This window comes from Liolophura sinensis, chromosome 7 (genome assembly GCF_032854445.1).
Source record: "Liolophura sinensis isolate JHLJ2023 chromosome 7, CUHK_Ljap_v2, whole genome shotgun sequence".
NCBI lineage: Eukaryota > Metazoa > Mollusca > Polyplacophora > Chitonida > Chitonidae > Liolophura > Liolophura sinensis.
Window position 1 is genome coordinate 28,810,420 of NC_088301.1, and position 22,678 is coordinate 28,833,097.

At 39.5% G+C, this 22,678-nt stretch overlaps 1 protein-coding gene across 2 annotated transcripts in view; it reads left to right on the top strand.

Moving 5' to 3' along the window:
- Nucleotides 1–5,626: 5,626 nt before the first annotated feature.
- LOC135471650 (tyrosine-protein kinase Src42A-like) overlaps nt 5,627–22,678 on the top strand; it is a 30,310-nt gene continuing 13,258 nt past the window's right edge. For both annotated transcript variants that reach the window (XM_064750957.1, XM_064750958.1), the window contains exons 1-4: nt 5,627–6,214; nt 17,000–17,121; nt 17,925–18,088; nt 21,357–21,525. In XM_064750957.1, coding sequence (XP_064607027.1) covers nt 5,808–6,214; nt 17,000–17,121; nt 17,925–18,088; nt 21,357–21,525 — 862 coding nt within the window. In that variant the 5' untranslated portion in view covers nt 5,627–5,807. The remainder of the gene's footprint in view (nt 6,215–16,999; nt 17,122–17,924; nt 18,089–21,356; nt 21,526–22,678) is intronic.

A 22,678-nucleotide genomic window follows, 5' to 3' on the forward strand; every position in this document is an offset into this window, starting at 1 on the left:
CAGGCCATAAAAACGGCAAACTGTAAAGATCGCTTGGAAGGCATTTAACTATACAGGCACTTCTAGTTTAAACCGATATCGTAGCTTGTAGTTTCTGTCATGAAATATGCAGAATATCTAATACAGGACAATCTTTAGATATGTATTATCAAAGTGTACTTCGGATGTTTTTCGCAAGTATTTTATATATTATAAATCAGGCCTCGTATCAAAAATGGGTCGGGTCGTACCAAAACTTTTAAAATGGCACTTGTTGCTGCACTGAGAGGTTAGAGCAAGGAATCAGAACTGGTTGGCCTGGTGTTAGTATAATGTGACTGGGTGTCATATTTGGTGTCTTCGGCATGATACTTCAGTGGCGGCAGCACTTTGGAGACACGGTATATAAACTAGTGCTCAAAAGAAAGTATACAGCTGTTTGATCAGACATCAAATAAAAACGGAAAGAAATATATTTGAAATTATTGTTAATTCCATAAGAATATTCCATTTCGCCTGAAACGTCCATACATACAGTTCATTAAATGGTGAAGGTTTGGTTTGATGGTCAGTCAAAGAGATGTGGTGTCAACAGAACATTTACACATTTGCAAAATTCAAATGAAGCATTTTTCCCTCTGGAAATGTCATTCAAATCATGCTCAGTAGCGAGTGTGGCCTCCATTGGCATTGATGCAGGCCACAACACGTCGCCGCATTGATGACGTCAGGCGCCGAATGACGTTAGGTGTGATTCGTTGCCATTATTATTGGAGACACTCTTCCAGCTGTTGAACGGTCACAGGTGGCACTGGCAGTCTTCTGACTTGTCTGCCCAGGTGGTCCCACAAGTGCTCAATTGGATTGAGGTCGGGTGAACATGCCGGCCATGGTAAGAGATCGATGTTGGCGTTCTGTAGAAAGTTGTTCGTCAATCTTGCAGTATGAGGTCTTGCATTATCATGCTGGTACAAAATTCCTCTTTGCTGTTGGTGGATGAATGGCACTACAACCGGTCGTAAAACTTCATCCGTGTATCTGCGAGCATTGAGGTTCCCATGAATCACCACCAGCCTCGTCTTCAGATCGCCGCAGATGCCTCCCCACACCATCACACTACCACCTCCAAACGCTCGAGCTTGCTGAACGCAATTTGGCACCAAACGTTCTCCTACACGCCTGTATACCCTAGCCCGACCGTCATTTTTGTACACGCAAAACCTGCTCTCGTCGGAGAACATTACCCGTGCCCATTCACGCCTCTGCCAGCGTAGAACGCGCCTGGCCCATATCAGCCGACGACGTTGATTTTGAGGCGTCAGATAAACTCCACAATACGGTCGACGTGCCCTAATACCGTGTTGACGTAGTCGACGGTAGACTGTGTGTCGACTAATCGGGTGCCCTAGTGCCGTCGCCGCCGTTGACGTTGCCGTTACGTTCCGATTGCGGAGGTGAATGGTCCGGATGTGTCGATCTTCAGCGGGGGTGGTGACGCGTGGTCGACCGCTCCTAGGCCTGTCGGATGTAACGCCTGTCTGCCGGAGTCGCTGCATAAGTCTGACGATAGTTGCCCTTGTGCAACCAAAGGTTCTGGCAAGGGCGGCGTTGGTCGCTCCTTGCTGGGCCATGCCTACAGCTCTCTCTCGCTCAACTTGGCTCAAACGTGGCATACCTCTGGTGTTTTTCTGACGACTGTGTTCCTAACGTTTCCCGTCGACTCATTTATACCGCCAAAATGCACGTTCATGTCGTGTTACACGTGGAAGGGCCATTTTTCGATTTTATGCTAAGTTTAGGCAAATCTTGCTTTGTTGGGCCAGTTTGTTCCCTGGATGGATCGGCGTTTACACGGGTAATAGGGCTCATCATGGATAATTTCTCAATTTTTACTTTGCGCGATTTTTATGTATTTGTTTTGGTGTATACTTTGTTTTGAGCACTAGTATACATGTACACATGTAACCATACTGACTTGTCGTTGTCACATTACTGAAAATTTTTTAAGTAAATACAAATACACACATACAAATCAGTCCATGAGTGTTTGACCTCACATGACTGCACGTCGGACAGGTCATACTTCTTACGGCGCATGTGCCGCTCTATACGCATGCTTCACATCACTGCCACCACTAGATAAGCTCTGACCTTTGAAGCCTGTGCATGTGACGCACGTGGGCTCGTTTTTGGTCTGACCACTGGGGTCCTTGCGCAGAACTATAGTCAGCATTCATCATGAAAACTGTGTCACGTGATAGTTAGAATAATGTTGAACATACTTTGGATAAAGAGAATGCATGCGCATCAAGTATTAATACAAAGAAAAGTTTAAACAGAGATTTTGTATTTTCTAACATCACTTCCTGCCTCATCACCATGACCCAGTGGCTTCGGCGTTGTTCAAGATTTATTTACAAAATTTTCTAGTGAGCTCGTGCATGGCAGCGATGTAAAGCGCACGGAGGGAGCGACAAATGTCCTGCAAGGAGTATACGTACATAGGTACACATGCGCTAATATACTAACAATATAGCCATAGATGAATTTGTACCTGCGGCCATTTCCACAAAGCCGTTTCTGAAGTCAAAATTTAAAAACTTGTTACAATGCTTACATTTAGGCATTAGACGTTGAAAGGACTTGGTATGGTAAGGAGGGGAATCGGGCCCCCTAGTGCGAGAAACTGTGCACCTCCAGCACCGAAACTGACCATAGTTGTGAATGACAGCTACACGTATGACACACACGTAAGGCTACTTCTTTTTTTCAGTTCTGTTTTACCCTTCTTTTCCTGTTATGTGACAAACATGCGACTTATATAAGCTCCAAACATGTACTGAAACGATGTATAGGTCATAAAATCGAAAAATTGTTGCCGGCTTCAGTCACACTGAAATGTCTTTTCTTTTGCATTAGACACTGTAGAGTGGATAGAATCACTACAAATGTAACTTTCTGAAAAGTCCTAAGCACAAAGCTATGCACCAGTCAATGAAATAAATATATAACAAATGTAACTGTCAGCCTTATACATCTGTTACGCACAACACGTTAATATTAATGACAGCTAGGACCAAACGTGTTCTCAACTAGAATTGACGTATGACTTCGATGTAGTTGCCAAATATTACGCAATACCATAGCTTATGTCATTTCTAATTCATGGTAACATTTATTTAATGCAACACAACCTTTACCTTTACTGACACAAATATATGTTTCCAAAGAAAAAAAAAGAGCCACAAAGATTCGACCTCTTCTTGGAGGTGCAACCTGCTCTCAAAAGAAAGATCGTTAGTCCACTGTACTATACAGGATGCCTGAGGGACTATCGCAGAAATACAGATTTTAGACTTGCCAAAATATGACAAAACTGATCACATTATAAAGTTTTACATATGAAGACAAACGTTAATCAAAACGAAACTTTGACGAACACATACAGAAATACTCATATGAAAGTTTCGGTAACGGTATTTGGTTAACCTTGACCTTCATACTGGAAATTAAAAACACAATGCATGGCTTAAACGAAAAATTGGCCCTTTTGATCGAGTGTGCATTTTTAGGCCGATTATTACTAAGTAACCATTTCTTTTATGGCCATATAACTTTAATGGGTGCTTCGACCAAGATTTACGCTGCTGATTTTGAAATTTACAGAATTGTGCTGGGATTTTAAAATTTGCTCTTTCTTGTCGTACCTGCCTGGGGCGATTCTCCGCCTTTTAATTACCCTACCAGGGCCCAATTTCACAAAGCCGCGGACGACATTTATTTATCGTACATTTGTCGTACGATATTTTGTACGTCAAGTCCAGTTTTCACGAAGCGTTTTGTAACTCTCAGGGGGGTTTATGCGTAACATTGCTGAGATAATTACAATTGTAATTTTTATGTCCCATGCAAAATAAGTTCTAAAAGCTTGTATTTCTAATTTTGACTTTCAAAAATTACATTTGCTTTTGTTCATAAAATTTGTAGATGGAGCGAGATATGGCCCACAAGATTAAATCGTTTGCCTTTGAACGGCTCCACGGGTCACCCATGGCGTGGGCTCAATAACATTCTGGGACTGGGAAATTTCAGAATATTCCTTCTTCAGTTGTTCGCCTATTTAATTCTGCATGGTGGAATCTTGGTGACAGTAGGCCTACATGAGGTCCATATGTCGTTCCATGTGTCTGTTTTCACGGCTTAATGTTCGTTGAAAGCAACTTGTTTTCCAACATTGTTTTGTGCATATCTGCATATATATTATGTGGGAAAGTTTGTCAGTAATTTGCCAAAAGTCGATTGTTTTCCTTGACCCATAATAGGCCTGTATACTGACCTCCACCCTATGTGCGAAAAATTCTTGACTATGGTGTGATGTAAACGCTTTCTTTACTCTAGACGATTTGGTGGGTAGAAATGATCGACAGCACTGTCTCGTGCATGTGGGCCCTCGTACATGAACCTCGTTGAAGACCTCCCGGCTTTCCCCAATAAGATATATGGATCTATATATGTCGTATGTTAGCTAGTTTGCCCCAACTTTGTCAAAGGTGCCTGGTTTATGCATGCATCTAAGCTACATGTCATACACCTAAGCATAAATAATTGCCCTTTATCGTATATGAATGAAAAATTCTTATGTGTACATGAAAAGTGTTGCGCTAATCACCAGTCAGTTAAAATAAGCTAAATTTACGCGTGTGGCAGATTCAATTCCCGCTCCTGCCTGCAATGTTGATGTCAAGGGGTTTGACATTTCCACAAAGATGTTTTTGATTGAAAATCTGAAGTAGGCCTAGGTCGAACTTACAGTTAATGAAGTCTCCACCCAGGATTAAAAGACCTAGAGATATAGGACTCAAGTCAGAAAATACGTGCTGGCCTATAAAACACCGTTCCATTGCCCCGGCTCTTACATGTAGTAAGCCTACACTCGGACATATCGGATATCCGACACTCCCAATGGCTATAAAATTTCTTTCTTAAAATTATTATTAGGTTTCAAAGTGACCACAAGTAAATGCATTTGGAAAGTACTTGAAGTGCTCTCTTCCGAATCCGTTAACCCGGACTGTTGTGTGTATTAGCTATAAATAACGGAGTTAATGTGGTACCAGTAGTGTAGGCTGTGTTGCAGACGCAACAGTGTGAGTGGTCAGTAGGCAAGGCATGGGAGGTTCAAACGGAGTGGGTGGTGATCACGCCGTAATTTAAAGAAGTAAGGAATATATGAGTAAGCATTTTGTGAAAAGGTAGTTACCAAGCACTACAGAAAAGAAATAAGACAAGTAAAATGAGAATATTACATTATCTAGCCTGACAGATACATGTATTCGATACCTGTAGACCCGAGCAGAAAAAGAAAAAAACAATCCGCCCATCTAGAGCCTCGGAGAATAAAGATATCCAATGACTAGCACGGTTATCAACAAGCTTGTCATTCGCCCTTATTTTTCGGCGTAGTGATACATAATAATTTAACCACAGCGGGTGATACTTTAGGGATGTGTATATGTTTTAGTGAATTATACAACACGGTGAAACCTTCTAAAGATACCATGGATAATTCATTTTAGTAAGGTACTGTGTGGTCAAATTATTGTGGAACTACATAGCTAGTCGAAGTAGGTTTCCGGATGGTAGTGCTTGGGCTCAGTCTGTGGAAGTAAACTGACATCATTATGTACTGATCGACTCGGCGATTTTGTCAAATTTGTGATGCGTTTAGGCCTGTAAATCCTGAGAACACCTCTAAATGTGAGTGTTTGTGTCTTTTTTGTTCTGAGTGACGGCACAGGGACGAGCGCCGGCTGTTGTTGGCCGTCATAATGGGCAACTGCCTGAGCGGCCCAGTAGACAAGGTCTCTCAAAACAATGGAGCCGACTTGCAGACTCAGAGAAAGCTGGCCGAGTCAAATGGTGTAGTCAGTTCGACCAGCATTACCGGTGGAGCTGTAGTTGCTTCAGGCTCTCAGGCAGCCGGCACCCCAACATCGTCAGCAGCACCACCCACTGAGGGCAACAGTGACTCTCCCTCTCCGGCCAAAATATTTGTGGCACTCTACGATTATGATGCTAGGACTGATGAAGATTTGAGTTTCAAAAAAGGTGAACATTTGGAAATTATAAATGACACACAAGGAGATTGGTGGTATGCTAGGTCACGGACTTCGAAATCGGAAGGCTATATACCCTCAAACTATGTCGCAAGGATAAAGAGCTTGGAATCTGAGCCGTAAGTTTGGAATTATTATATTTATGTATTTACGTTCAAAAGTATGCATTAATGTATTAAGGACATCAACCAATTTTGAATAGTTCCAGTGTACTCTGTCACTTGATCATTATATCATTTTGTATTCGTACTGTCATTCAGGTGCAGGCTGCATAATCAGAAAGAACCCTACCTCCATGTTGCTGTGTCCCAAATAACAATACATATATTGCGAGCAAGTTTGAATACATGTGTAAACACCTACAACTGAAAGCAAAGACTTCGGTTTGAGACCACAGACAACCGGGGACCTGCCAATTTATTGGCAGCGGAAGGCATAGACACGGAGCTAAAGATATTGTCTAATAATGTGGAAGTTAATTCAAAAATTTATGCAGAGATAAGTCTAAAAATAGGCTTTGTTGACGTTCATAATTTTATGTTTGGTCTGCAGATTGCTTGTTTAACACACTATAATCACAGAGTATTATCAGATGTTGTTCTTTGAATATTATTCATTTGTAAATACCTATCTAGAGAAGCCTATTGTCTCTCTAACTACTTTACCAGATTTATGGAGTGTCAAAAGTTTACCTAACTTTTGAACTTCATTTTCTCTGGGAGCTTTCCACATCTACAACTAGTACTAGGAACCAAAGACCATGATGACACTGGCCTGTGGATGGGCCTTCCTAAAGTGCAACACAATGTTTAAACTATCCACATAGGTAATGACTGGTACCATTCCATGGTAACCTATGAATTAGTGTTAATTTTCAGCTCACCCTACAAAGTAATTCTTATTACTTATAATGCATTTGCTCTTGTAAGTTAAGTCATATCTATGCATTATGTCTTGAGCACATGGTGTGTAAGGCGCAACATCGTATATGGTTTGTTAAACTCTCAGTGGGAAAGACAGTACTGTGTTCATATATTCACACAAAAAATGTTCTCCAAAGAATTTTCAACATGTCTCTTTTTTTCGACATTGATGTTAAAATGAAAGAAATTTCTACTATAACCAGTTACTACTGCATGGAATATAGCATATATTCTTGCATGGTTGAGGGACTTCCATCGGGTGCTCTTTATCCTTGACCATTTATGCTAGTTGATTCTGATCCAACTCTGGATGGTTTGAACTTGGCTTCATGTTGGAAATCTGCAGGTGGTTTCCATAATAGGACTAATAGGACTCTATTAAGACTCTTAAGAGCATTTTCTAGATCCTATCAAGGGTAAAATTTGGGCATTTTTTATGTTATGTTTTTATTCTCAATTTCCTTATTATTCCTCTCTCTTCAAGGTGGAAACCAAATTCAAAGTATACACATTTAATTTGACAAAATATATAGCTTGTTGTGAACCAAGGTAGTAGTGTTGTTTCAGTGCCACAAATTGGGAGGGTGGCAAGTTTACGTAGCTGGAAATATATACCTGTTTGTTATAACTTTGCGTTGCTCTCCTTTATGTGTAGCTACATGTACATGTATCTTTAGTTTTAAAGGTGTTTAGACCTGGGTCAGTGTGTAACGAATGATTTGATTAGCCAAAACAAGTTATACTGGCCATTTGGCTCTTTGAGCAGAAAAGGTTTTGACTGTTTTGAAGTGTGCATGATCATGGTTGTAAAGTTTTCAATCCCTTTTCGTGGATCCAAAACACACTACGATATTTTTGGAAATATATTGACCTCCGCTTGGCCTCCTCCTTTGTCTTGGCTGTGAAAACTTGACCGTTAGACGGTGAATAAATGCCTCATGATGCTCCTGGGATGGCGAAAGGCCAGAGACTCTATGCACGACCGATCTGTGCATCGAAACATGCAGATCATTTGTCGTGGCATGTCAACAGATCGGTTGCATAACTTTCACTGCTAGTCCGCATTTGATGACAAAGCAGGCGTGATGGAAGTCAGGCGGTAAATGTACTGTAGGTTTAGAAATAATGTAACTTTGAAAATGCATTTACATGTACATGGACCTCTTGTTGACCACCCATATAATAATAGAACACAGGTTACAGTGTACCTAAATGTATCATGTATCAACTGTACATGCACACAGGGTTCACACAGGTCCATGAAAATCTTGAAAGTACTTGAATTTTATCTTGGTAATTCAAGGACTGGAAAGTGCTTGAATTTGACCATTTTTATGTGGAGAACCTAGAAAGTATTTGATTTTGTTTGTTTCATGTGAAGAAAGTTATTCGGTGGTAAGAATCTGTGAATCAACTGGCAACGGGCATGCACCTAGAGCGGCCGCCAGTGCTATGTACGCGGTCATAGTTTTGCTTCACAACAGACTTCCTTTTCTCCGCCAGAGGGTGCTAAGATTGCCATTTTTGGTTGGCGGTAAGAACTTGCGCTGTAGTCATTGAGAGTGATTTGGTGCATGAGAAAGAGCATTAGAGATGCCAGGCAGTTGTCGTTTTAGTGATGAATGGCTGCAGTTCCCAGATATCAAGGACTGGCTTGTGCGCAACGCCAGCAGTGTCAATCGGGCATACTGCCGATTGTATCTTCGAAGTATAGATATCTCCAGTATGGGCAAGTCCGCCCTGACTACTCGTGCCTGACAGTGGCGCTGTTTACAAACACATGCGTTGTGTGGAAATATTTTAAGCTGCACGTTTTATTCTGAAGGACAGCGGAATATTTATAAGAATCAATGATAGGTTGTCTAATTATCAGTGATGTCTGCACCGACTGAAGGTTATGGCACCAACACAAGGCTGGGCACTGGTCGAATGCCACGGCATGCCTGTACCACGCTTACAAAATGAAAAGTAAAGAAAAAAGTATTCAAGCTGCGCCTGTCATCGCATTTTGTATGCGAAAGCGGAGATTGTAACTCATTTGAGGTACTTAAATTTGTATTTTTAGTACTTGAAAAGTTCTTGAATTTTTTTGGCCATCAGGCGTGCAAACCCTTGTACATTATGTAAACTAACATGATGTGGAGGATGAGTACAGACACATCAAAAGAACATTTCCTGTTAGGCTTATGTAAGAAAGGCCAGTAGCTTTATTAAGTATAAAGTTGCCAAGTTTGTAAATGTATATACAGTGTCGTTTATGTGCATGTACAGAAACTTACAAGGGAACTTTTCTGATGAGGAATATCGTGCTTTATAATATGACTCACAGTGATTTGAATGGACCTTTTCTGGGCTGAGTGTGCTAGGTCACAGTGACTCGTGTCTGTCGTCGACACAGAGACATAAAATCCATAGTATTGGGTCATTAATTCTTGTTAACATTATTTTTGCTATTTGTTGTGCTGTACTTGTATGTTTTCTATATTATGAAAAAGAATTGTTCAGCACCATACAGTGTACATACATGTATATGCCCATATATATTTTTTTATTTCTGATATTGTCTTCACATAATTTGCATGACAAATAGTAAGAAAGTAGGGCTTTAGTGTATATGCATGTACATGAACACTGTAACAAATGTTTATTTAAGATTGGAACATAGAAAAAAATGTTGGAATATATAAACCATTCTGTATACAAACTTGTAATGTCCACTCAGTCTGTTACAAACTGATGTGTGTAGTAGAATATATTTACTCCCGGGTGTACTTGGGATGCTGGTTCACTGAAGCAAAAGATCTGACAGTTACAGTTACATGTACAGTATACAAGGATATTATAGTCTATATCCTCTCTGAGGCACGTTAACACTAAGCTCCCAAAATAGAATTATACATGTACATGTACTGAATGCTTGTGTGTATTAGAGAATGTTGTGAATTCCTATTTATTTGCTGTAGGAGTTACACACCTCTTAGGCCTTTTTATTCTAACAGATGGCCTGCAGCTGTGAAGTTAGAACAGAATTTAATTTGCTTGTGCTATAAGTAAAACATTTGCATACAGGATTTGTGTGTGTAAACGAAGCTTACAAAGAATGAAAATGGTTATCACCCAGAACGAGTCCTTTTTTTTCCTCAAGGCTGTGAACTAAACCAAGATTTGTAGTGGACATAGGGGAAATTTATCTGTATAACACAGTAAGTGATCTGAAATTTCTCCCATGACAAGTTTGCATGGTTTACCTGGTTCTGAAAGAGTTATATTGATCTTAGAAAGAGGATGCACTGTTTGGAAAGTAAAGTAAAAATTGTACATTTTGCGGAGAATATTTTGGTCATTTACCATAATTTGCATGTTTTCTTCAGTTTTATCTTTCTCTCGTATGTTTCCAAATTTGCCCATGTAATAAAAGTTTAATGAGATTACATTCAGCATTTATTGTATTTGCATGTATACACAGTTTAAATGTGCATGCCATTTTATATGTAGAGGGTCCGCTTTGGGAGCGGTAGATCCAGAGTCAGTCCTGGGTACAGTCACACCTAAGACCTTAAAGAGGACTTCCTCGCTTGGTGTTCAGCATTAGGCGAAAGGGCATCGACTGGTTGACCCGTATTAGTATAATGACTTGGGCGGAGTGGCTTACTTGCCTTGGGTAAGGCGTCTCAGTGAAGCAGCACTAGATAAATAGCGGTGGAAATCCGTCCTGCAACAAAGGAAGCACATTACATGCACTCTGAAGATTCCTCTGTCGTCATATGACTGAAAAATTGTCAAGTACGACGTTAAACCGCCAAGCATGCACGCCATTTTATATGTGTAGCATTGTGTGTTCAGGTTACATGTGTATCCAGTTCCAAACACAAGATCAAGATGTGAGCCATGATAAAGACATCTGTATCTGAGGTGATGTAATTTCCATGGAGCATGGAAAAAGGATTATACCATTGTGACTTCAAGCCACCAAGGTGATTTCATAGCCTTAATTTACCACTTCATAAGTTGCATCTACACGTAGAAGTAGGTGAACAAAATTTCAAGGGTGGACTGTTGGCTTTTTGTTGCTGACCAACTTTCCTAAATGTACATGGACCTGTAATGAGCATTGCACAGAGACTGGGTGTCTGACCTAGTTATGTTCTGCTGCTCCTTGCTGAACCTGCAACTCACAGCTATAGATATGGAGTACACCCTGGCCAATAGCCAGCAAGCCAGCTAGCTGGAGGACCTGTATTTACCACACACACTCCCGGGGCAAACCAAGGAGTACCAGTCAGGCTACTAGTCTTCCCCGGCCACACCTTAGTGGTTGAATACAAGCTTAATTGATCACTTGTTGTCATTCTAACTGTAGCTTCAGAATTCTCTCAATGATTGAGTGACTCATTCCTTTGTGCATGACTGAAGGGTATCCTGATGTGGCACTCGTCAGAAAACGTTCAGATCTGTGTTTGACACATCTTTGTTCCTGTTTTACACACCACACACCACAACAACCAACCCACCAAAAACCTCCCAGAACACATAGAATATACAGATCATAATCAGTATGCTAAAAGGTAGAAAACCAAACTTTAGAATCTTAATAACGAACCTACATGTATAAATCAACTTTATACGTTTTGTGCTGTTTGGTTAGTCACATGATTTACTGGCTATTTTGAAGCTTTAAAAATGTTTTTCTCCAAAATGGCTAAAGCTCTCGATGAAATTTGACGTGCGGTTTCAAGGTGGGTTTTTTTTTTTTGCTTTTTCTTCATTTTCCTTCTTATTTGTACCATTCAGCACACAATTTACTCAGAGCCAATCTCCAGAAATGCTCTTCATAAGTCCCAACAGACATTGTGCCTAGCTGCCTGTGGTTCAAATCCAGTTAATTCCTGTCAATCTTTTTCAACTTTTTTTTCCCATTAACATGAACTTTATGGACATCAGACAACCAGAAGTGGTAAACAACTAGTAGCATGGTCATTGGTAATGCGCTTTGGATAACTCCTTTGAAATATTTATAAATCGTTATAAAAACACACATGTATTGCACTGAGGAAGTCTTGACCTTCACTTTATTCCGTTGTCTAAACCTCTGTCTAGACTTTAAAATCACTCTTTTGATTAGGTTAATAACATAATAGGTTGTGTAGAGCCGTCTTGTTTCCGTTTACAGATGCTCTCGCGAGGGTACGATTACTGTCATACTGGGAAATGAACATGGCAACTACTTGTTGTCTGTAATAATTTTGGACTAAATATTTATGATAAATATTACTTGAAGTGACTAATATTTATCATTTACATGTACTTCGAACCATACAGGCACAGGCACATGGCTATGCTGGCTGACTGACTGACAGACAGGTCATGTTGTTGTACAAGGTCTCTCAGCACAACATGGTTCACACATTTCAAACATCCTAAAGTGTGGTTGGGGGGGGGTCTCTGTGGCAGAGGGGGTAAGCATGCAGCATGGGGCTATGACCCAAAACCCCCCACCCCACCCCCCACTCCCCCACCCCCACCCCAATGTGATCACATTGACTTAAAGTCTAGCTCATGCTTCCTCACAGGCTGTACCTGGAAAGGTCCATCAGCAACATGCGGACGGTTGTGGGATTTCCTTGGTTTCCTCCCACCATAATGCTGGCCGTTGTCATATGATTAAAATATTTCTGAGTACTGCATTACCGTAAAACAACAATGAAATTAATAAATAAATAAAAAAAATCCAGGAGTGTGCATTGTGTGTTTTTTGCGAACAGGATTACCCCAATCTTCTTATTTGCCTGCCATGGATTCAACCCCAACTTGTTTGGAAGTTTACTGCCCACAGCTTGCGAAAATATGGTACATGCAGCTTCATGTGTTGCCCTCTTATACGTGTACATGTACCTGAATAAGCACAGAAGAAATGTCACACTTGCATATACGTGTGTGTATGTTAAAAGCCAGTATTGCTGAGGTATTTAACCAAGTTAATCATGCAGGCTTACTGCTTCCCCTTACACACCTGTCCACATCTCACCTGAGTGGTTAACAAGCCCACAGGTGATTGAGAGGTCAAGAAGACAGGTCAGTACAGACTTAGCCCCAATCTGTGTATAAATAAATGGGGACATTGAAGAGGGAGGCCCAGTGTGCTGCCAAGCTCAGCCTGTATTCTCAAGTCAGGCTAGCCTACAGTCTGCACAGCACATACATTACATGTACACATGTAGCCTGGATGAGAATCACAGGTCAAACAGACCTAGCAGTCAAAATAAAAAAACACTCTGGGTCCATTTCAGAAATTTCCAATACTTTTTGGGGTCTAGAAATGAAGAGTCCGATAAGAGCTTTACTGAGGTGGAGCATACTGTGGAAGAGTGTATTAGCATCTTCAAAGGTTTTGTTCTATTTGGGTATATGTAAACCCGCCTAGAGCATGGTTATTGTGAAGCACAATACTTAGTTCATAAAATACCAGTCAAATTATGTGTTTTTACAATAAAATTTTAGTGTTATCTGTTCCCTCTCTTTAGCTGTATGATACAAAATGGTTGCGTTTCCAGTGATTCAGTCAGGCCATGATTTAAAGAGTTTGTTGCTGGGAACGGCAGGGCTCGAAATTATCATAGGCCCACTGGTACATGGTGAGTAAAAACAGCTGACTAGTTAAATTCGAAAATCACTATTCTTCTTTAGCTGGGAAAAATTTGGGAAAAAATGTCGTTAAAACTGAGTGTATCTCTTTCACTAAACCGTTAAGCTTCTTTCTGTCGTTGCCAGCTTGTGTGTTTTCATGGAGGAAGATTCTGTTCTGCGTTTAACGGCATTCGATGCTACAGCATCTGCAGTGTACACCAGCAGGCGTCCGTCGCACTGCCGGAATGTACCGCACCAACATTATTATTGCTGTCATTTCTGGTTCCAATAACATTAAATTAGAATTTTGTACCCTAGTTTTCAGCCTGGTCATGTAGATTACTTTTTCGGACAACTGCCAGCTCACTTAACTCAGCAGTTTCCAGTGTTGGATAAAGGACCCAACTCGCAAACTTATGATGCCCTTCCCATTAAACCAATAACTGCTTGTCTTTGGTACATTTGAATTTTTATGAATGAAACATGTTTGCTTGACCTGACTTACAAGTCTGCATCAAGTTATATTTGAATGAAGTTCTATCCCCGCGTCATCAGAATTGTTTATTAAAAAAAAAAAAAAAAGCAAAATTGCATGCACATTATATGTACTTTGGTGTATAAACCGTAGCAAAATTTTGAGCTAGTGAAATTTGATGAGGCTTTGTAATATTTGAACACTACCAGCCCTTCCTGGCTAGTGAGCTGAAACTCTTGGTTTCGAGCCCTGTAATGTCATCACATTGCTAAATTTGGGCCGACTCAGTTTTGGATGACTGGGTTGCTTGCGGGGGGGGGGGGGGGGGCTGGGTTGCTTGGGCGTGGGGGTGAGAATTTCTTTCTTCGGTAGACCAATATTACCGAACAAAAACCACTGCACTTCTCCGATTTACTGAAATTAGGTTCAGCATTACAGGTTTGCTTTAGCCGGAGTCAGAAAATTCATTTCATCCACTATGCTAGCTGCTGCACAGTGATCTTCAACCAACAGTGGCATTGTTTAAAACCTAATGTTTTGCAGCTGATAGTCACAGATCCCTACTGCTCAGTATGTCAATGTGTCATTGGATTAGTTGACCCACATTCGTGCAGCAAATACCATATAATCCTGCAGTTGCACTGCATAATAACCAGAACCCATTTAAACCCATGGGTTCCAGTTCATTATTGCATTCATCTGTGTTTCAGTTAGTACACATGTAAAATTTGACCTGTACGTGTACTCATGACATCTAATGTTGTGATCTATGATAAAGCTGTCATACCCAATTGTGTTACCATTTCAGTGTTCAGTTTCAATGAAAAACAGTCATTTCATAAAATACCCTTTTTTTGGTTTCAAGATTAGCCTTTGTCTGAGAAAACTGAGGAATACCCCGTGCCTGAAGAGATATTATAGAGAGACCTACAGTAAGTCAGGGTGGCAGTCTGTTATACTGTGTTAGGAAACTCCTTGCTTGTAGTATGTGGAAAAGCTAGAAATAATGAAACAGGCATCACAATGGTTTATATCTGTTTTATTATACAACGTATATCTCTGCTCAGGATAATATACTTGTAAAAGTATACCTTTGTACCAACAATGAAATCATGATCAGAAATGAGCCTCAAATGAAATTAAACTTTCTATGGAATTAAACTCAATGCCAGGCCAAAGCTGATATTTAAAATATAAGTAAACTTGAGTTAAAGTTTGTTTTTTTTTCAGTTGTAAAGATTTGGACATGGAATCCCTGTAGCTTTATGTGCACATGTGTTTTGCATTAAAAGCTGCAAGCTGAGATATGACCTGTCATATATGATATGATATGATACATACACAGTTTATGTATATTTAATTACCTAAGCCTACAATCCTGAAATGAGGTGGAAATCCTGGTACATGTAGCACTGTGATGTAAATAGGACACTTCACCAGGTGTGATGTCATGTGCTGTTGTCATCACCTAGCTGCTTGTATAGCTATAACTCTGTGGAATGTAGTAACTGTATCCAGAACAACATTGCTGACATGTACACTGTATTTGAAGAGGGAGGGGAGTATATGTATATGTATGCATGTGTCCAGCCTTGGCTTCCTTTATACCCTATGTACATACATGTATTCTATCATGTTCTGAATATACCAAGCTATACCTAAATCTAGATATATCCTGTAAATGGTGCTTAAATGACTGAGGAATTGACACTGGATATTTAAAATACTATATAATTTATATATTGCCTCCAATTTTACCCCTAAATAGTGTTTAGACCAGTGTCTATAACTGCTAAATTCATTCTTAACAAAAGGGTAAAATGTTTCTTCATGTGATTGTGTACAAATGACGTACTTTGTGGAAAGCTCCCACTCAATTCACCAAGATATGCTATGTGTATTTTTGAATGTGCCATTGTAAATTATGGAAACATGTATTTTGTAATAATGTATAATTTCATCTGGCTTATGTACTTTAGATCTACATATACTGTAACTCCAAAAGATCTTAATTTCGCTGTATTTTATTATTCCAACCATGCTAGGACTGACATGTATGATATTTATATATTGTATCCTTGACAGGATTCATATAAGTATTAACATCTTCTGCAAATCAGCAACTTTTTCACCTCTAAAGCACATTTTTTCAGTGCATACAATTAGCATGATAATGACACCAAAAATTATTTATTTGTCTCTAAAGATGAAAGCTTCATAAAACTGTTTCTCTACACCCCATAGTTCTCTCAGAATGTTTAAAAATAGTGGCCACAGTGGTGGTTGAAAAGGTATAAGAATTGGGGTCATAACTTTGCCAGATTTCATAGAACCATGCTTAGGGTTATGGATTAAACCAATTGCCTGGGGTGTTTTTTTTTGTGTTTTTTTTTTTCATTTGGGGAAAAAATATCGTGCTGTGCACATCTCCTGAACAAATACTTAATGACTTAGGTCAGGCATTATCAAGGTAACACACACCCTAAGTTCACGGTTATATACCACTTGTCATATTGCTATTTTAGGCTGTGGAATTTCGGGCTTTGCTCATATTCCGCAGCCATATTGTTCTGTTTTTACCCAAGCTCATGTTAAGCCACTTACTGTACCTGATGTCACAAAATCAGTGTGACTCGCCCTGCAAGCAAACCTCACATGAATATATTGGTGGAGTATTGGACCGTGTACTTAGCACAGATGAAATCTCCCCTTGTTTTCAACTATGAAACTCTTCTCTCGAAAATTGTTGCCAGCCAGGTTTACCAGCTCTTTTCAGTTTGCTTTTTCAAAATCATTATACATGTATTTATCATTCATTTTTTTCAGGTCATTTATGGGAATAGATTGGGCATGACATGGATTTTTATTCATTTTGTTTTCAGATGGTATTTCGGAAAGATAAAACGAGTGGAAGCAGAGAAGAAATTATTACTAACAGAAAACGAACATGGAGCATTTTTAATTCGCGACAGCGAGAGTCGACGGAATGACTATTCACTGTCAGGTTTGTACATTTAGACTTGTTGTAGGAGACATTAGTAATATATCTGCTTTTTGTGAAAGAATGGGAAATGGATGGCTGGAGGGTTTTTCATTATGTGAACTTCTTGAGAGCTGAGCTAACATTTTGTTTTTATTTTTTCTTTGAAAAAAATTTGAATTTCCCTGTCCTGAGGGTTATGAACGCATTACATCATGATCATTTACTTGTTCATGTACGTGAAATCCAACAAACATAAATTTACATACATATAGGTTTGCAAAGTTCTACATATGTAGAAGATGGATTCAGACATGTAATGTTGTATGCATTTGTATGTTTATCCATGTGCAGTTTGCTTTTTATAGATGTCATGCACGCAGGTGACATGCTTATGAGCTGACATCACAGAATGACTGGGGATTTGTATAATGTAAGCTTAATGGGTACATGTACACATATGTATGTACATTGTACACCTTTACTGCAGCTTGTTTGATGTTACCTTCATGAGGAGTACACCCTTGAAAAGTAAAATATAGAGCCCTTCTCCTCACTACCCATCATTATGTTGAATAAAGACTTGAAGAATGCCACATAACTTATGTAGTTGATTTGAACCTTACTAATTTACTTGCTATTTGGTCATTGGCTTATGTTTGTGTGTTCCCATTTGACAGGATGACCAGACCCTGACCTCTGCCTCTGGGAGCTGCAGCTTGGGAAATCATATGTACATATATTTCCAGCTACTGACCTAATTGAGAATAATTAATTATATTAAAATGTCTGTGATGCTCAGGAAGCTTTCTCATCTGATATTTCAGTGCGAGATGGAGATACCGTTAAACATTACCGAATTCGTCAATTAGATGAGGGTGGATTTTTCATTGCTCGACGAGTGACCTTCCGGACACTAGCCGAGTTAGTGGACCATTACAGTGGTGATGCCGATGGACTGTGTGTCAACCTCCGCAAACCTTGTACTCAGGTATGCTGAATAAGGTTACCTTTGTTCTTGCTTGGCTATGGATACTATCATATACATGTACATAGATATGCTACCATTTTTTGCTGCAACTCTGCTGGTCGGTTGAATTTTTGACATTTGAGTGCAAGAGGACATGAAACTGTATGCTTAATTTTTCAGAGGAGTTAATTAAGACATGAGGGTGTTGAATCTGTCTGTGACATGGTAATATGAAAAAGTGTGTTAGAGGAGAGAGTAAATCATGCACTCTTTGGAATATTATAATTTCAAGAAACAAATAATAAACCATATCTGGCTCGACCCATATCTTAATGATTGAGTTTTTTGTGGGATGCCACAGCTATTGCGAATTTGTGATTGTTTAGTCATTTTGCCCAAATTCTCCATTTTTGAGCGCTTCTGTACATAGCACAGGTTTCAGCTTATGTCATACCTTGAGCATCGGCGTCCAATAACAGGGACAAGACAGCACCTGGTTAAAACATATTTCCATCGAAATAAAAGCAGGATATTTTAATGAGATTTTACCCAGTAACATGTAGAACAAAATGACAATACTGCACAAATGGCTGGTGTTAATCCAAACGGCCTTCTTGAGAATTTCATCCAATCAAACACGTTGCTAGAAGATTGTGCGCCCTAAGCTGTGACGTAGCCTTTACCCATTCACTCCATGAAGTGAGATATGATAACACAGAACTGTTGCATAAGACATCGTTTTGAGATAGTTTACCAGTTAGTTACATGTGGCCGAAGGGCCATTGCACAAAGTGTTGTGGGGTAGATTTGTATCATTTTACGGACCACCACAGACATAAATCAGTTGATGTACAAGCCATGTAATATTCAGTGAAGGTGTCACAAATTATGTCAGACAATAGCATACCGTCTTTTCCCCAAAACACATTTCTTTCCCCATGTACATTTTTTGTTTTCTAAATAACAAATATCAAAATTCATTAGGGATGCCAAAGGGTTATGGGAATGAGAAGACAGCATCTCACCAGACAACGCTTAAAGTTAATTAGATCTTATGATATAATTTTTTTTTCTCTGAATTTATTACAACTGAAGAATTTACATTTTGCTCCTTTGTCTTTATTAACATGCAGGGATTGATTTTCTGTTTTCTTGTGTAAATCACAGTAAAACTATTAAAACGCCATGTTCAAGCCAAGGTGCTTCGTCTGATGTCGTGATAACTAGGTCAGCACTGCTTTCATTTTAGAAACTGCAGCTACAAATTTGAAGCATAAAACCCAGCAACAGTCTGCCATAGGCTATTGCTTAGGCTACTGTATGCTAAATACCTTTGATGTTAGAGAGCTAAAGTAAATGTGATGTCACTTGGCCCTCGATAATGTGTAAAAGTTGTCAAGATGAAGTTTCCCTAAACTTAAACTGGTTTAAAAAAAATCTTAAAAAATATTTAATACCGGTTTAAGATACTTTGAACGGTTGTCTTTCAGGCAGCTGTCGCTCAGTTAAAACAAAAATGTTAGATGTGGTATCTTAAAAAGTACTGCTGGTACCGTCTAACCTCACTATAGCTCACTGCTTTGGGGACAGGATGCTGGGGGCATGGTAGGCTGCCTTGCGTTATAACGAAATGACCTTGGGATGTAGTATATAGGCCTACAGTCTATCTTTAAGTTCATGATTTTGGCGTTGAACTCAGTTTTATCTATGCAAAATGTGTTATGACAAGAGTTTTCTCACCGTTAATTTACAATCATATTCTGCGAAGCTAGGCTGGCATCGCGTAGTCACGCGTTTGAGCTGATGTACTGAACATAGTGCATGCTAAGCAAATTCCACAAGCTGAATTCAATTAATGTGGTGTGGTCCACTTTATTGTTAAATACATATACATTTGGTATCCGCTTCGTCCATGTCTGCTTGTGTTAGAAGTAACTCACAAAACTTGGATGCCTCAGATTCAAAATGGGAGACCGCAGACGACTGTCTCTCCGATCTCGAGACCGCATTAATTATAGCTACTGAACAAAAAGAAAAAGATAAATAAATCATGTTCACCGTTTTAATGTATGTCATGCTAAATCAATGTATTAAGTGAAGGAAAGGGGAAGGAAGCCATTCTAAAAAAGTTTGGGTGAGTTCATCTCAACTCTGACCTGTCAACATCCAGGTAGGCCAAATGTCACTCCCTGCAGTTTCACACCTTGCTTTATAGCCATTTTGTAATCTGAATAATGTTATCAGCATTTACTGAAGGTGTACGGGTATTAATCCCTGTATGAGGCATGCCTGTCACCATTGCAAAACCTGCAGTATGTGAAGATAGAGCTGCATGTGCCTCAGTTACATGTAGTTGCTTGAGTAAGAGGTGAAAGCAGTGTTGAATAAGCTTTCTTCATTACTTTCTATTAGACTGAAACCTGTGAATAGTGTACGATTTTTTTTTTTCTTAGCTTGCCAGTACAGAGTAAGGCGAGGTGTTGGGAGACGGGGGGAAAGTGTTGGTGTTGTTGTCTGATTGAACTTTTCTTTTTGCTCCGGTATTATGTGCTCTCATACATGAATTGAAGGTTAAGCTTTTTCTTTTAGCTCCCTTGTTTATTATTTAATTAATTGGTGTTTTATGCCGTACTCAAGAATATTTCACTTATTAATCAGTGGCCAGTATTATCGTGGGAGGAAACTGAGCAGGGCACGGGGCAAACCCACGACCATCCGCAGGTTCTGCCTCGTTTAAGGTATTGTGTGTTAATGTACATGCACTGATGAAATGTAAAATGTAATGAAAAAGCTTTTTTTGGTTTTTGGGTTTTTTTAAACTCCTGTACAGGGTGTCCCAGAAGTCGTGCACCATCCAGATTTTCATTTTTTTTTTCTGTGTGTCAGAGTTAATACTGGTTTTAAATTTTTTTTCTCTCTTGCAGAGTTAATTATGGCTAATAAATTAACAGTACAAGAAAGATTTGAATTGGTTTTTATGTTTGGAAGAGATGAGGCAACACACTGCTCTATAGCTCAAGCACGACTTCTGGGTCCATCTGTACATTGGGTTTTTATACATGGATTGGAGGTTTAGCTCTTTTTTTTAACTCTCTAGTCTAATGTGTAGTGTGTAATGTACATACTTGGATGGAGAGTTAAGCGTTTTTCTTTAGCTCCCTGCTGTAAGGGATGTATGGATTGAAGGTTAAGCTTTTTAGCTCGCCTGTACAAAGTAAGAAAAGGTATTGTGAGAGTGGGCAGTGGCAGCGTCGGTTCAGATGTATATGAAGGTGATTTTTCTTTGCAGGTGGAGAAACCACAAACAATTGGTTTGTCTTACAATACAAGTGACCAGTGGGAAATTCCCAAGAGCTCATTGCGGTTGATACGCAAAATCGGCCATGGCCAGTTTGGAGAAGTGTGGGAAGGCTTATGGAACAACACAACACCTGTGGCTATCAAAACACTTAAACCAGGTAAGGAAATGCGATTTCTGTTATAATCTTGTTGGATTGGCCTTCACACTCTACTCTCAGCTTTTATGCTTTAAAATGGCTGTGCAGGGTTTCTTTATTTACAGCTCTCGTATTATATCCCCCTCAGTCAAGTTACAGAATCAGCTGGTTTGTCCATCTGTATTTCTGTAGACATGATTGTGTCCATGCATCTTCACCCAAACTACTGCACCAATTTCAATGATTGATTGATTGGTGTTTTACGCCGTACTCAAGAATATTTCACTTATATGACGGCGGCCAGCATTATGGTGGGTGGAAACTGGGCACAGCCCGGGGGAAACCCACGACCATCCGCAGGTTTCTGACAGACCTTCCCACTTACGGCCAATTTCAACGAAACTTGAATTACAGCTTGCCTGTAATCTAAACTTGTGCATGCTTAAGTTGAATTACAATGTGGTAATTATTTTCATAATTGCTCTTGTTCAGGCACGTTGCGCAATAATGGGTTTTCATGTACACTGTAGTCTCTTTTGATTGCTTTCTGCATTCAAAATGGATGTACCAGGCATGCAATCAGTGCTCACCATGAATGCCCCATGAAACAGTCTATATGAAGTTAGCAACATGACATCCTGTCATTTCTTTTAAGGTTTTCTTAGTTTTCTGTGTTCTATTTTACAAAATGTTAGGGGATAGATGGGGGGTGGGGGCTATTTCAGACGTCCAGATTCTAGTAATTCAGTTGGTCTAAATTTCTTCACAGGAGACAAAATCACCATTTTGAACAGCGTTACATATTCAAGCAGCGTTACATGTTCACACAGTCAAGCAATAGCTTGTAGGGTTTAAAGTTATTCTAACCAAGCTTTCACTTTGCACGGTGCAAGATTCAGAGGGTTCTGCTGGGTTGTGTGACTTCTCTCTGGCATGACATTTTCAAAAGCATCCATTTGGAGAAAGTGGCATGACCCAAGTAAACTTGATTTAATAATATGTAAAATGGACAGCAAGGCCCCTAAGATTTTGTCAAAAGAGATAAACAGCAATTAGATAGATAGATAGATAGATAGATAGATAGATAGATAAATTAAAGTTGTTGTCCAACAGAGTTGCCTAGGTTCATGTTACTAGTTTCTTACCATGCCTGATGTCTATACAGGTTATGATA